Source organism: Panthera leo, chromosome D1, assembly GCF_018350215.1.
Source record: "Panthera leo isolate Ple1 chromosome D1, P.leo_Ple1_pat1.1, whole genome shotgun sequence".
Lineage (NCBI taxonomy): Eukaryota > Metazoa > Chordata > Mammalia > Carnivora > Felidae > Panthera > Panthera leo.
Window position 1 is genome coordinate 110,196,476 of NC_056688.1, and position 15,740 is coordinate 110,212,215.

Consider the following 15,740-nt stretch of genomic DNA (forward strand, 5'->3'; position numbering starts at 1 on the left):
CGTGGCCTCTTCTGGAAGGCCCTTTGTTGACTCCAAGGGGGATCTTCCCCCTGGGCACTGATAGGCTGTACAGAGACAGCCATCACTGGCCCCAGGACACACAGCATGTCCAAGACCACCCTGGGCCAGACCTGCGCCAGATCCTGAGGTCACAGAGAGGGACCATGAAGGACAGAGGACATGAACCATTAACCCCTGGACATCTTCCATTTTATATATGGGAAACTGAGGTACGGAGGCATGGGGGTATGGCCAGAAACATGGTATACAGCAGAAGGCAAAGGGGTGCCCGGGAGCAAGACTGTGGCTCGGGACCCATTGTTCAGATGGGAGGGCTGAGGCTGTGCGGGTCCGGCCTGGGTCAGGGGCTGGGGCGGGGTGAGGGCCAGCGCGGCAGGGCAGGCACGGAGAACGTGAGCTTCTCCGCCTGAATGGAGGCAATGCCCTTTTCATAGTAGGTGGCCTTGTTGATGAACATGGGGTACACGGCAGGCCCCCCCTCACAGAGCACATTCTCACCACCGGACATCTGGAGGATGGCTATACCGGGCTGTAGGGTCTGGAAGCCTCAGTCCTGGGAAGAGAGCCTCCGGCCAAGGTTGCTGGGGCCGACCTCTGCCCTGGCTCCTGTGGGGGCAACCCCAGCAGGCAGTGCCCAAGAGATGCCCTTCACCGATGGCCTCATCCAGTCACTGCTTCATTTTCTCAACCAATGTGACAGGGTGTCTGCCGAGATGCCCCTGGCTCTGTGTTTAGAATGGAGACACAAGTTGCCTTAGAAAGACAGTTGTCATTGTGGAAGTGTAGCCTCGTGGTTAAGGGCACAGACAGTAGAGCCTGGGTTCAAATCCTTGCTAGCTGGGTGACCTTGAGCAAGTCACTTAACCTTTCTGTTCTTCAGCTTCCTCCTCTGTAAAATAGGAATTATAGTGTCTTCTCCTATCCTCCTGAGGTTTAAGTTAAACGGCTAATAGTGCTTAACAGCGTCTGACACAGAGTAAACATAATATAATGGCCTATCAAATAAAATTTTAAACTGTGGGAGAAATCACTCGAAATCACTGTCGTGGCTCTGCATCTGTAAGGACGATGGATGGGCCCCCAGCCCTAAACACCGAAAAGATGTTGCCCCTCCACTACGGTGTTGTTATAAGGAAGAGAACACCTCAAAATCAAACACGAAGCTTTAATAAGAGCAAAAAACCCCAACCAATGGCTGATTTTTCCTACAATTGTTACGTTGGTTCTTTTAAAAAAATGTTTCAATGTTTATTTTTGAGCAAGAGAGAGAGAGCACGAGCAGAGGAGGGGCAGGGAGAGAGGGAGACGCAGAATCTGAAGCAGGCTCCAGGCTCTGAGCTGTCAGCACAGAGCCGGACGCGGGGCTCGAACTCACAAACCGTGAGATCATGACCTGAACTGAAGTCAGACATTCAACTGACTGGGCCATCCAGGTGCCTTGTTACTCTGGTTCTTTAAACAATTTTTGAAATGTCAAATTCTTTCCGATATTTCTTTCTTTTTTGTGCCCAGCCTCTGCTGCGCCCCCGGTGCATACCAGTCCTGTCTGCTGGGTCACTCCGATGCTGTCCCGCCGGGACTCACCACTGAAGGAGGGGGCTGTGGCTGCTTACTGGGCTGGGGGACAGATCTTTGCCGTGGCAGGGGGAGGGCTGGTGCCAACAGAGCATGTGGCCCCCTCTGAAGCCCGTCCCGCCCCCCGAAGGCCAGTTGGGACACTTGGAGAACGGTTACTAAGGAGGCTAGGGCTGGGCACCCAGCGTGGGGAGGCCTGTGGCCTGGACACTGCAGGACTCGAAGGCCACGGAGGGCGTGCACCTAGTGTGACAGCGACCCCACGTGGCAGCGGGCAGAGCGGTAGCCGGTGGGCGGCGCGATCTTCCCAATCTCCTCCCCGCCAGGCCAGGCGCAGAAGCGGGGAGGCCAGACTCCTGTGACGTTCAGGAAGGGAAGGCCTGCAGCAGGAATGCCGGATTCCCTGCTAACGTGCGGAGGGACGCTCGGGGAAGTACTTGGAAAATAAAGACAGGCTCCATGTTTGCACCTGCAAGCAGGTGGATTGGGTGGTGCCCGCTCCGTATCACCTCCCTCTGCCTTCTGTGGCCAGGCTGTGAGGAGCCCCTCCTGGCCTCTGCAGGCGCCGGGCAGATCACTGTGGCCCCGAATGCCAGGCCTGTCCGTGGGGTTCCAGGGAGGCTGTAGGGGCAGGGCATTGGTGGGGGGAGGGGGCAGCCTCGTGTTCTGATCCTGATTCTGAGGTCCTGATGACCCTGTGGGAGGCACCCGTGGTCCCTGCCCCTGGGCCTCAGTTGCCTCTGCCACCAAAGCTGTGACCCAGGAATCTCCCCACAGCAACACACACGCACCTGCAGCTGAGGATGCCCGGTCCCCAGCCTCCGTGCGTGGCCGGTCCACGCTGCCCGTTCCATGTGCAGCTGTGCCTGGGCCAAAGGCTGGGTGTGTGAGCCTGTCCCTTCCTCCGGGCCCAGAACACAGTGGGCCGTGGGGGCCACCCAAGGCTGGTCCCCAGCCCACCCGTGAGCCTGGCTCCAGGGTCCCCGGGTCGGGCCCTCGCCTCTCTGGGTCTCAGTTTCCCAGCAAGTCCTTGCAGATCTCACCCTGGGTGAAGAGCTCGATGAAGTCCAGGACTTTGGCCACCAGGGTCCTCATCCTGCTCGCAGCACACCCTGAGGCTGGGGGCCCAGCTCCAGGACTGGGGACCAGGAGGAGAGGGGTCGGGGGGTGCCCCAGAGAGGAGTGCTCTAACCCCAGGTCCTTGACCCTGCCTATCACACGGCCCCGCCCTTCCAAGCCCCGCCCCCTCACCCATTTCTCCTGAGGTGGCAGCCTACCGATTCCGTTCTTGGCCAAGGGGTCCAGGCTATAACTCCCCCACCCCGGCAGCTGGTACAGGGCTGGGCAGGGCACCTTGGGGCTCTGCAGTGGGGGTGGAGGGACAGGAGGGGTGGGTCAGGCCCCCAAGAAGGGGAAACTGAGGCGTGGGGAGAGCATGGAGGGAGCACGGGGCACTACCTACCCCAGCCCAGCCTCCCTCCACCCTCTGGCAGGAAGGGGGGAAGGAAGGGACCAGAGGGCCTGGAGGACTTGCAGGTGGCAGGCCCTGACTGGAGCCCAAGGAGAGGGCCAGGGGAGGCACTGGCACCATCCCAGCTGTCCCCTTCCCCACTGCCCCTGAGGGGCCAGGGCCACCTGGTGGTGGCACAGGTGCATGGCAAAGACCCTCTGTGGGAAGCTTCTGCGATGAGGCAGGTGCCCGTGTTGGCCGTGCTGCTGTGCAGGTCAAGGACAAAGCCGAAGGCCCGGCCTGAGGCCTGGGGCCCCGGCAGCTGGTTCAGTTCTCGGGCCCTTGTCACCTTGCATGGGTCATCCAGGTTGGCCCTGGCACTGCAGGAGCAGGAATGGGGTGTCAGCCCCCTAAGAGTCTCAGTCAGTGATCAGAGGTTTAATGGGATGACAGCCTCATGCTGCAGGGAGGGGTGAAGCCCCCGAGACCCTGCAGGAGAGACAGAGCAGCTCAAGGCCTCTTCTCTGTGCCACTGTGGCCGTCCCTGCCCTGCTTAGGACCCCCACCGGCTGCCCACTGGCCCCATAAAATCCAAACCCTCAGCCCAGCCCCACCTGCCTGCCACCTGCTTCATCAGCTTTCACTGCAGCCGCACCTCCAGGCCTTTGCACCTGCCGGACCCTTTCCCAGAATCTCCTCTCCTCTCTTTTCCTAGTTAACCTCTACTCACCCTTTGGGGCTTGGCTGAGATATAACCTCCTCCAGGAAGCCCTCCATGGCTGCCCTTGGCCATGTTAGATGCTTCATGTTGCCCCCTCCCCTACATTTAGCCTCTTGGGTTGTGGTTGCTGCCGTTTTCCTCTGTGTCCCCCAGTGGGCTAAGGGCAACACCTCAGTCTTATTCCCCATTTTTTCACCTGAGCTGACCAAAGCCCGGCTCGGAGATGGGGCCCAGCGAACATCTACTGGAGGAGGAAGAGCTGTTGGGGTGCTGGACAGGTAAACGCAGCCTATGGGGCTGGTCGGAGGCAAACCGTGGGTCTGGGGAACTCAGAGGAAGCCCTGATCAGCTTGAAGTCTACCGCGACCGTCTGAGGCGGGGACTCAGTGCCAGGCCGAGGGGCTGGGCCAGCCTGGAGGACACCCGTGTGAGGAAGTCGCTGGTGAAGGTGCGGTTGGGGTCCCGGCCCATGCAGCGACGGCCGGCAGCTGTGGCCACCGGCTTGGCCAGCCCAGGCGTGGCGAAGCTGGGTCTCTGCAGCTCCCCTGGGGCCCGCAGCCAGTGCTGGGCCAGGTAGACGCCAGACGTGTCATGGCACTGGGTGCCCCCAGTCACTGCCGCGTGGCGCAAGGGCCCTCGGGGCACAGACAGCAAGCACATCCACATGTGGGGTGGAGAACCTGGTGGCGGACCTGCTTAGGTGACCCTGGCACGGACACGGGGCCCAGTGGTCAGAGCTGGGGTGGCAGAGTGGTGAGCTCCCTGAGGCCCGAGGGATCCCAGCTGGGCGAGGAGGTTGTCTGTCAAAAGTTGTGGGATGCAGCTCAGCCCCGCCCCGTTTGTGCCTCTGGGGGTGCAGCTCAGGGCTTCTCCCGTCCGGTGCCTATGTTGGGAAGAGGGGCCCGTTCCCGTGGGGGAGAAGGGCCCCAAGATAGGCTCCCTTTAGCAAGAGGACTACGCTCCCATTTTGTAGGTGGGGGAACCGGGGCGCAGCATGGGAAGTGTCACCTGATTAGCTGGGGGGTGTCTGGGTTCCAGGCAGCTCCTGCCGGCCCCTCAGGGCCGGTGCAGAGGCCTCAGGGAGGGGGTGATTACGTGCAGAGGTGGTCTGGGTTTCCGGGCCCCCCGGGGCTGGGTGTGCACCTGCTGAGCCAGCGGATGTTTATGGGCCCAGAGATCCCCGGGGCAGTGTTTGTGCCGAGCCTGCGGAGAACTGGCCCAGGTCCCCCCAGGGGTCAGGGCTGCTGTTTCCCCACCTGACTCCACCCCACACTCCTACTTGCTGCGGCCACATAGAGCCCAGGTCCCGTGGCCAGGCTCCTGTCCGTGCCCTCTGTCCCTCCTCTGGGAGTGGGGCCAGCCCTCCCTCCCAGGACCAGGAAGGGAAGCTGCACGCACACTTGGAAAATTACTTGCGAGGACTCTCTAAGGCCTGAGATGAAGACAACCTCCCCCCGGCCCAAGAGGTCTGTGCTTTGGCAGATGCCCAGATGAGGAACACCGCCCCCCACCCCCCGCCTTTACCCCCTCAGCCACATGCTTCTGTGCTTGTAACCCCAGAGGGCCAGCGTCTCTCCCAGGTCACCTTTACCCTAAAGGGCTATGATCTGTGCGGTCCCACTTTTCCAGCTTTTTGATGCTTTAAACAAAGTTTCGGAATGTTTTGTCCAGTATTTTCCGTCATTTTCAGGGACAGGCGTGACGCAAAGGAATCAGTTTGCTCTGTTTTTGGAAATGACCCTCAGACCCATTTTACGGATGTGGAAACCGAGGCTCAGACAAAATGCCAAGGGAACACAGGGCATTAGGGGCAGAGCTGGAGTCGGAACCCGGGGGGTTGGTCCGGTCTGAGTCCACCCTTCCTTGCTGCTCTCAAGGGTCAAGGGGGCTAGGATGAGGGGGAAGTTCCCCCACACCCGGCCCTGGCGGCCTCCAGGTTGAGCTGTCAGGGAAGAGCTAAGGACAGTCCGGAGGTCACCGAGGAGGAAGGCAGAACCAGGCAGTGAGTCACCTACACTGGGCGAGGCTCCAGGGCCCTGAGTTTGGGCCTCCCACACCCCGGTTTGGAAGGTGGAGGAGGGACAGTAAAGTATCCCCCGGGCTGAGAAGGCCCTTTCAGACCGGGAAGCGAAGGAGGCCACTCCATAAGGTTTACGCAGCTCTGCTCAGGGCGACCCACTGACGGCGGGTAGAGCTGACGATGACCTAACTGGGTGGTTATTCTCCGTGAAATCGGGAACTTTCGTCTGCAGATCTTACACAGAGAGGTGACCAGTGCCATCAAAGGGCTTGCGTGCACCTGACAGCTAACCTTTTCTTTTTTTTTCATGTTTATTTATTTTGAGAGAGAGAGAGAGAGAGCAGAAGCAGGGGAGGGGCAGAGAGAGAGAGGGAGAGAATCCCAAGCAGGCTCTGCACCTCCGGGCCCCAGCCTGCGAACCGCGAGGTCACGACCTGAGCTGAAATCAAGAGCCCGACACCCACTGAGCCACCAGGCGCCCCGACAGCTAGCCTTTAATTAGATCTTGTGGCTCAGTCGCCTGTGCGTCAGGAGGGGGAAGACTGTGTTATCTCGGACAGGTTCCGGGAGGCCGGGGCAAGTCTCCCGGGGATCCGGGCCTGGGTGGGTATTTCTCAGGTACGCATACTGATCTCCAAGGGGCCCCGAACGCGCGACCCCATGAGGGGTCATCGAGCGAACGTGAGCGAGACGGAGGGCCACATCTGGATCGGTGTCGTGTGCACTCCTACACCTGGGCCACACCCAAGCCTCAGGGCAGCAGGACAAGGAGAGGCTTCTGGCACAAACCTCAAGGTTGTGACAGAGCCCCGGGAAGCTCTGGGAGGGCACAGCTTCTGCGCCTCGGACACGTGTGGTCCCTTTTAACCCCGACAGCGATTCTAAGACAGAAGTGGGAGCCCCGTTCTGCAAGATAAGGGAGCGGAGGCCCAGACAAGCTGAGGGACCCGGTACCGGTGTGGCAGCGGAGTGACGGGGACCCCGGCTACTGCAAGAGGGCAAGACAGGCAGTGCCCGAGGGGAGGCAGGGGTGGGTTAGAGGTAGAGGGAGGGCGTCCCGGGAAGAGAGAAGAGCTGAGCCAAGGCCTGGAGGAGTTCAAGGCTCTCTGAAGCGTGCCTTTCCCGCTCCCGGAGGCTGCTCCAAAGCTGTAGCCCTGCGCAGTATACGTGACTGTACCCGGTTAAGGCCTCTTTCTGTGTAAACTGAAGATCTGGCGGGCAGTGAGGGGACCCACTCGCCTTGCTGCTGCCCAAGCCGGGCCTCGCATGTAAGTTCCTTTGGCTTATTAACACTGCCACCTACCAACCTAGAATGATCTGCCTCTTCCTCGATCAGTCCCCGCCCTCCGCAGATAGGGGCCGGTTTTAGGTAACACCTGGGAAGCTCCCGAGAGGGGTTCAGACCAACCCCTGGTGAGCCAGCCAGGAGAGCAAAGAAATGGACCTTGGGAAGGAGGCATCTTCGGGGTGGGGGGGCGGGCGGATATCCCAACTTGGCCATCAGCCTCCGCGCGAGGAGCGGCGGCCTGTGTCAGATGACTGCGGACTGCCGTGTGAACACAGGGGACGCCCGGGGACGCCAGCCGTCGTCCGTGCTCCTCGGCAGAACTGCACGTGGTCCCCTGCGGAAGAGGAGGGAAGCCACGGGGGCCCCGGTGGGCCGACCTCTGCCGCGAGCAGTTCCGCAGGTCCCGAGGCTGCAGCTCCAGTTAGAAAGTTAGAATGGCCTGGGCGCCTGGGTGGCTCAGTCGGTTAAGCGTCAGACTCTTGACTTCGGCTCGGGTCATGATCGCCGGGGCGTGGGATCGAGCCCCGCGGGGGGCTCTGTGCTAAACGTGGAGCCTGCTTCGGATTCTCGCTCTTTCTCTCTTGCTCCCTGCCCCTCCCCTGCTCATACTGTCTCACACTCAAATAAGTAAACTAAAGCTCACACTCAAAATAAGTAAACTAAAGGAAAAAAAAAGGGGAAGCAAGTTAGAATTGCCGAGGTTAGAGAAAGATGCGTGGTGTCCATTGCTCTGTTGGCCTCAGGCTGGCAGACGAGCTGGGAGGGAGACCAGGGTGATGAATTAGAGGCCTCGGCCTGCCGTCTGCAACCCAGGGAGGGTGCAAGCTGGTTAAGGTTAAGACCCCGGCACTGTGACACAGCCGGACTGGGACACTAAGAGGCGGAATCTCTGAGACACTGATGAAGTTGGAGAGGGTGATGTTGCAGCAAATGATGAGGAAACAGACAAAATGCGCCCTGCTTTCTGACCCCTAACTTACGGAAAATTTTTATTTTTTATTTTTTTATTTATTTTATTTTATTTTTCAAACATTTATTTATTTTTGAGACAGAGAGAGACAAAGCATGAACAGGGGAGGGTCAGAGAGAGAGGGAGACACAGAATCTGAAACAGGCTCCAGGCTCTGAGCTGTCAGCACAGAGCCCGACGCGGGGCTCGAACTCACAGACCGCGAGATCGTGACCTGAGCCGAAGTCGGCCGCTTAACCGACTGAGCCACCCAGGTGCCCCTTTACGGAAAATTTTTAAATAGCAGTTACCCCAAAAGTCCTAAGAGACAACTTGCATTCTTTCTTTGTCCCTGGAGGTTGTTAAGTCTGGTCTGTAAATGTAAACATCCCGGGAGATAACCCAAACGTTGCCCACAGAGACTGAAGGCGAAAAGGAGGCAAGAGGCTTTTAAAATACAGACTGGCTGGGGCGCCTGGGTGGCTCGGTCAGTTGAGTGACCGGCTCAGGTCATGATTTCATGGCTCGTGGGTTCGAGCCCACGTCAGGCTCTGAGCTGACAGCTTGGGATTCTCCGCCCCTCTCCCTCTGGCTCGATCTCTCTCTCTCTCTCTCTCTTTCTCTCTCTCAGAATAAATAAATAAACTTAAAAAAATAAAAACAAAATACGGACTGCCGGAGAGGCTCCCTTGCCCCGTGTGCTATAACAAACTGTCATCAGATCTCTAACCCTGACCATTGTCAAGTCTATTGTCATTTACAGACAGTTACTGTTTTACCCTAGTGGTTTGGCAAAAATGCATGCCTACAAATGTGCCTCATCGCCAGGAGATTCGAAGAAAAGACCGACAATACGGGTTTCTGACAGCTAAGATCGATTTGCCTTCGTGTGGGAGGGACGGCTATGAAAGTGTCAAGGGCTCCCCCAAAGCTACCTGTGCAGCCCCGCCCTCCCTCTGTCGTGGGGTGGTAGCTGAGGACCTGTCCCCGTTCTCCTTCCCCACATCAGTGACCCGGACCCAAGGCATTGCTGATACGTTAACAAGCAAAGGTCTGCCTCCGCTGCAGGGACTTTCCTGACGCACCTGCAAAGGAAAAGACAGATTTATCTACAGAAAACCCAAAGCCCAGGCGCCGTTGGGAGGTTTGGGGGATTGGTAAGACTCGTGCTGTCCCCAAAGCCGTGATTGAGAAGGTGCAGCCCTTAAGAAGGTGAGAGAAGTATGAGCCTTTGTAGGGATTTGGGGGTTTGGGATGACTTCTAATACTCACCTGGCATAGTCCGGGTACGGCCTCTCGCACGGCGGCCAGTGCAGCAACCAGCGGGCCGAGCTCTAAGTCATCTGGCCAGTGATTGCGAGCCGTGGCCTTTAACCCTTGGCAACGACAGCTGGGCTGTTTTAAAGGGATTAACCTGGCAGCTCTGAGCAGGGGAAGCTGAGGGGTGGAAGCTCGTGCCCACGCCTCTGTGGGGGCAGCAGATGTGGAAAGACCTTCGGATTCACCTCCAAGAGCCTGAGGCACTCCTCCTTCCCCGGTTTTCATCTCCGTTCACATGGCACAACCCCGGGCAGTTGGGAAGCTGATGCCCTCGCTGGAGCCCGAGCCCGAGATACTGACTAGATCGGGTGCATAGAGAGCGGGGCCACCCCGGTGCCCCAGCAGGATGGCATCTTGCCAAGGAGGCCGGACTGCCCTCCGAGTACAGTGACTCGGTCAGTGACATAATTGCACGTCCTGTGTGTTCTAAACAATACCCAAGACAATTGCGAAAGAAGCTGGGGCCACCCACTGGAGCTCCCGGCCGAGGAGGGACCAGCAACTTGATTGTATCAGTCCCTTCCTCTGGGCGAGGCTTCTAAATATGTGTGGACACGGCATGTGGCCTAAGCCAAGCTGTCCCCCGTCACCGTGCAGACCAGGCTGCCATCATCAGGGGACTAGAGAATCTGAACACCATGGATAGATGCCCTCATTGACTGGATGGTCACCGGGGGGCCACATTTCAGAGATCGTGGTGTGCAAGACGGCCACCCTCCTCCTTTTCCCTCAACCGGAGGCCACACCCCCAGTCTGCCCATGGCTCTGAGGGGTGAGGAGCCCCATGAAGAGTGGGGGGGGGGGTTGGAAGTGAACTCCCAGGATGAGGATTTGGGGAAGAGTAAGAGGCAGGTCACGATGCACTAGATATATTCTGTTTACTGATGCCTCCCCTCCAAATTTCTCCAGAAACCCGCCATCATTCAGCTCTGCCCTGCTTTCCTGTATAAACTAGGTTCGGCCCCCTGCTGTCTCTAGACCTCAGTTTCCCCATATGTCGGATGGAGTGGCTAGGTTTAGACTCTGCCGACCACGATCTCCTCCTGGGAGTCTGCGGCCGGATGATAGACATGTCCGGAATGTGCACACCCCCTCCTGTGCCTAGAGCAGACGTGACTAATCACCCCTTGTACTCTTTCCTGTTGATTCCACCTACCCACCGCATCAGAGTCCTTGCCAGTGACACCCTTTAGGGTGACTTCGGCAACTAGCCAGGTCCGGGCTCAAGATCAGATTATGTCAGCTCCCCAGACCAGGTGTGAGTGGCGCTGTTAGAAATCGCTCTGTATTTGGGGGGCCTAATTATAGATCTGATACAAGGGAGTCCTTTCCAACCACAAGAATTCCATCACCAGGCATAGCCAAGCTGAATCAGGAGACGACAGGCAAGGACTTTGGCCCTGAAAACAGCCGGACCAAAGGCCCAGAGGTCCTGCCCAGCCAGGGGTCTGTTGAGACAAAGGCCCAAGAAGACGATCTTTGCACTCCTGGACAGGATCCCCTCACTGAACACCTGGGCAGCGGCAGGACAGAGGGATCGTGGGGGTAGGGCACTGGAGGGACACAGGGTGTTCACAGAAGGGTGCAGCTTTGGGACCCCAAGGCCCAGCTGACCAGCTGCTCTTTGCTGTTAGTGTAGGGAGGGTAGCGGATTTCATTGAGCTTCTCCAGGCCGGGGTGGGAGAGCAGACAGGCGCGGTGGTGGGAGAAGGTATCGAAGGAGAACTTGCCGTGATATCGTCCCATCCCACTGTTCCCTGCGTGGGTGTGGAGGGGAGGGGCTGAGGCCGGCAGCCCACCCAGCCTCAGCAGCAGTCTCCTGCCCAAGTGGGAACCCAGAGCTGGCAAGGAGCTCAGGGAAAGCTGAGCCACTCAAAAAGCCATTGTGCGGATAGGGAAACTGAGGCCTTGAGAGACCCGGGGCCAGGAGCAAGAGAGTGAAGGCGAAACTGGGCCTTCCGGGGATCGGAGTACCAACCCGGGCTTCCCTGGGAGTGGGGGCTGGAGGGTAGAGGAGGGCAGGGCTCACCGACTCCCCCCAGCGGCAGGGACGTCAGAGTCAGGTAGGTGAAGCCCTCATTGCCTCCGAAACTCCCGCTGCTGGTCCGATCCAGTATCTGGTTCACTACCTGGGGGGAGGAGGGGGGCGGCCGGTGGTGGGCTTGTGATCCGGGAAGAGGGCTCGGGCCCTCAACCGTTCCACTGGGAGCAGAGGAGCCCCCTTTATTCCCGTCCTCTGCTGAGACATCTCCCCTCTGAGCCTCTGAGCCCCTTCCACATGGAGGGAGCCCGTGACCGTGAGGGGCGACAGGAAGGGTAGGAAGCACCAGCCATGCACTGGCAGGCATGTCCCTCTGCCTGTCAGGTCCCCCGGAGCTCTGCCCCGTTCCCCCTTCGGGGCCTCTGCTTGCCCACACAGAGCCTTCGTGCACTTTAGGAAGAAGGGGCTCTCTGAGCAGGCCAGATAGAAAAAGACACCCCATCGTCTAGCTGGAGGCTAACCCGGCCAGGGCAGACGGCTGGCCAGCCACGCATCTGGCAGGTTTTTGGCCCTGCCCAAGCCCTCCCTGCCAGGAGCCTTGTGCAGGGAACCGTTGGCCAAGTGGTGCTGCCCTAACCCTCCCAGGGTGGGCTGTGATGGGGGGAGGTCACCAGTCTGTACCTTTTTTAAACCCCTTTCTTGTCCCAGCCCCACCCGAGTCCCCACCTGTTTGTTGTTGGAGAAGGCGTACAGGGCCAAGGGCTTCTCCCGACGGTTGATGAAGTCGATGGCCTCGTCCAGGCTCCTCACGTTCACGATGGGCAGGATGGGTCCGAAGATCTCCTCCTGCATCACGGGTTCCGTCTCCTCCACGTCCACCAGCACCGTGGGGGCTGCGGGCACAGGGGGCGGCTCAGCCCTGGGGAGGGGGGCCTCGGGCAGGGCTCAGGGACCTTCTGGGGAAGACAGTGTCCCCACGGCCCCCAGGAAGGACCGTGAGGGGTTCTCCAGCCTGGCCGGGGCTGAGGCGGAGCGCCCGCGTCTCCCAGCGGTCTTCCCAGAGCCGGGGTCCAGGCTGGGCGCGGCCAGTGCAGCCGTGGGAGCCTCAGGGCCCAGACTCGTGGCCCAGACTCGCAGCCCAGGTGGGAGCCTCGGGGCCCAGACTCGCGGCCCAGACTGGCGGCCCAGGTGGGAGCCTCGCGGCCCAGACTCACGGCCCAGACTCGCGGCCCAGACTCGGGGCCCAGGCAGGACCCGCATCATGGACGGGCCTTCCCACGGGGGTCGTGGCAGGACGGCAGGCTCACCGATGTAGCGCTCGCTCTCGTCGCTCTGGCCGCCAATGGCCACGCGGCCACAGCCCAGCAGGCCTCGGAGCCGCTGGAAGTGCTTGTCGCTGACGATGCGGCCCAGGTTCGGGGAGCTCCGGGGGTCCTCGCCGTAGAAGCGGGTGATGGCGCTCTGCAGGGCGGGCAGCAGCCGCTCCTGCGTGGCAGGGCTGCACAGGATGTAGTCGGGGGCCACGCAGGTCTGGCCGGTGTTGAAGTAGCGGAACCAGGCCAGGCGGTTGGCCACGGTCTGGGGGTCACAGTCGTCGTCCACGTAGCAGGGGTTCTTGCCCCCCAGCTCCAGCGTGACGGGCGTCAGGTGCTTGGCGGCGGCAGACATGACGATCCTGCCCACCCGAGGGCTCCCTGGGGACACGGGAGTTGACGAGGGTCCAGGCCCCCCCTCTCCTGGCCCATTTGTACCTTGTCGGCTGGCAGGTGCCCCAGGCCTCGCTGCCCCCAGATTCCACCTTCCAAGGCCCAGGGGCTGATCGCCATCTGAGCTGCTCCCCCTCCTGGCCACCACCTCCTCCCTCCGCAGCCTTCCCCCCGGGACACTGGTTGAGGCCACCCTCACCCGTGAAGAAGATGTAGTCGAACTTGTGCTCCAGCAGCCGCCCTGTCTCCTGGGGCCCGCCCAGCACCACGGCGAAGCAGCTCTGTAGGGCGGGACAGGCGGCTCAGGAGATACTGCAGCCCTGGGGACGGCTGGACCCCTCCCAGCTGACAGAGGCGGGGGGTGGGCCACCGGGTGCTGATGTGGGGGGGCCATCCTCACCTGGTCCAGGTACTGGGGCAGGACCTCAGCCAGGACCTTCTCTGTGCTCTTGCTTATTTCTGACGGCTTCAGCACCACACAGTTCCCTGCAGGGACAGAGGTGGAAGACGTTGGGAGAGGCCAGGGCCCCGACAGCCACCCAGGGCAGAGATGCAGGGAACAGGCCAGAGGCCGGGGGCCCTCTTAGGGAAGGGCTGTTGGGCTGGGTGGGGAGGAGGCTCAGGACGCTCTCCTCACCTGCGGCGAGGGCACCCACCAGGGGCACCAGGGTCAGGTTCACGGGATAGTTCCAGGGGCTGATGATGAGCGCCAGGCCGAAGGGCTCCTTCCGGATGAAGGCAGAGCCCATCTGCGTGAGCTGGAGTGCAGGGGTGGGGGGCATAGTGAGGCGCTGCGGGGGGGAGGCACCCCAAAGCCACCCCCAGTGTCCCCGAGGTGCCTGTCAACGGAGTCCTCATGAAGACACAGAGGTCCCGAGAGCATCAGTGGCTCGCCGTGGGACGAGGGTGGGGGAGAGGCCTGTGCTGGAACTGCCTCCGGGCACTGCCCCCGACCGGGCCAGCTGGCTCACCAGGTTCTTGGCCACAGGCTCGTCCTTCATCCAGGTGGGCAGGTTCTTGAGCGCGAGGTCGACCTCGTTCTGGCACATGATGAGCTCGGATATGTCTGCCTCGAAAGCTGCCTGCCGTGGAGGTGGAACTCAGGGATCGGGCCTGGGGCAGGCGGGGAGGGGATCTGGGGTGTGGGGTCCCCAGGAATCCTCACCCCGGGATGTGGAGATAGTTCCCGAGGAACGGCACGGTGAGCGGTGAGCAGCGTGGACCCCAGGACAGGTGGCCCGGGCTCCAGCTCCCGCTCTGCCGCTTCCCGGGTGTGGGAGTTTGGGCAGGTGTCTTCACCCCCATGCACCTCAGTTTCCCCATGGGGACCACGCCCCACAGGTTTGGGTGAGTTAATGTCGTAGAGCGCCTATCCCACACTGCACCCCCGGGAAGGGTCTGTGCAACAAACAGGAACGAGTGGGGGGCACAGCCAGCCTTGCCCCCCCCCCCCGGCCCCGCCCCCCCTTCCCATCCTTGCCCCTCAGCCCCGCCCCCCCTTCCCATCCTTGCCCCCCCGTCCCTGCTCCCCCGGCCCCGCCCCCCCTTCCCATCCTTGCCCCCCCATCCCTGCTCCCCCGGCCCTGCCCCCTCACCCCTGCCCCGCCCCCCCTCACCTTGTGCAGGTCCTGCGCCAGCGCCTCGTGCAGGAGCTGCTTGTGTTCCTGCAGGAAGCGGCCCAGGCCCCTGAGCTGCGCCGCCCGGAACTCGGCCGGCCGCGTCCGCCCTGCGCTGAAGGCCTCCCGCAGCCGCCTCAGCGTGTCCGCGAAGGGGTCCATCCTGCAGGGAGGGGGCGGCGTGGGCCGGGGCTCCCCCACCCTCACGGCCAGTCCCCCCGCCCCCGGCCCTGGCCGCAGCCACCAGGGCTCAGGACACTCCCGCAGGGACACACGTGTAGCCCCAGAGGGCCCGGGCTGCCCCCGCGCGCCTCCAATGTGTGTGCCCCACCCACGCTCGCGCCTGGGTCCCCTCCCGCCATGGCACCGGGCCGCAAGCAAAACTGAGAAGCAGGGATTCAACGGATGACACGGAGGGCCCCCTCTGGGCCTAAAGCAGGGACTCTGAGGGTTCTTAACAGAAGCTTGCAGTGGCTCACGGGGAAAGCGAGGCCGGGCGTGCCATCCACAGGTGCCCGCAGCGGAAGGAGGGCCCCGTGTCTGCTCTGGGGAGGTGGTCCTGGAAGGAGGGTCTCGGCGCAAGGAGCAGAGGAACATTCTGGTGGGCGAGCATGCTCGGAAAGGCAGAGGCGGAGGGCCAGGTTGGCAGAGCTGAGACAGCCTGGGGCCTCGAATCCTTCTGGGCCGTAGCCAGACCGCCCAAGGGAACCCCCGCAGGGCTGAGGGTGGGGGGGTTGCGGGGGGCCAGGGAGCAGGGGCGCAGCAGAGGGGGTGCATTCCCTAGACCTAGAGCAAAGGGGGGTTCTGAGCACCCCAACCCAGAGGCTACCTGTGTGCCTCCATGTCTTTCTGTGTCTGTCTGTCCGTGTGCATATTTCTGTCTCTCTGTGTGCCTGTGTGTGTCTGTGTGTACGTCTGTGTGTCTGTCTGTCTGTCCGTGTGGTCTTGGGCTGTCCTCTGTCCTCAGCCGCATCTCGCAGGCCGGAGCCCAGGACCTCAGCGCGTCGGCCGTGGAGGAGATGGGGCTCAGCCTCTCCCCTGGGCACCTGCAGGCCGGCGGCCCCGTCCGTGCCTCCACCACTCCCAGGGCCTC

The 15,740-nt window shown here is 61.3% G+C and overlaps 2 protein-coding genes across 2 annotated transcripts; both read right to left on the reverse strand.

Moving 5' to 3' along the window:
• Positions 1-361: 361 nt before the first annotated feature.
• On the reverse strand, positions 362-4,427 carry ACY3 (aminoacylase 3). The gene is given in 9 exon segments (XM_042907228.1): positions 362-559; positions 2,388-2,412; positions 2,414-2,462; positions 2,640-2,696; positions 2,699-2,734; positions 2,874-2,958; positions 3,232-3,264; positions 3,267-3,420; positions 4,189-4,427. Coding segments are annotated over 9 exon segments (876 nt in total).
• Positions 4,428-10,208: 5,781 nt separating this feature from the next.
• Positions 10,209-14,908, reverse strand: LOC122199735 (aldehyde dehydrogenase family 3 member B2-like). The gene is made up of 9 exons (XM_042905037.1): positions 14,648-14,908; positions 14,003-14,113; positions 13,669-13,789; positions 13,432-13,517; positions 13,231-13,312; positions 12,633-13,019; positions 12,052-12,218; positions 11,374-11,473; positions 10,209-11,101 (listed from the first exon to the last, which is right to left on the reverse strand). The coding sequence occupies exons 1-9, from the start codon at positions 14,807-14,809 to the stop codon at positions 10,917-10,919; spliced, it is 1,401 nt and encodes a 466-aa protein (XP_042760971.1). The 5' UTR covers positions 14,810-14,908; the 3' UTR covers positions 10,209-10,916.
• Between the last annotated feature and the right edge of the window lie 832 nt (positions 14,909-15,740).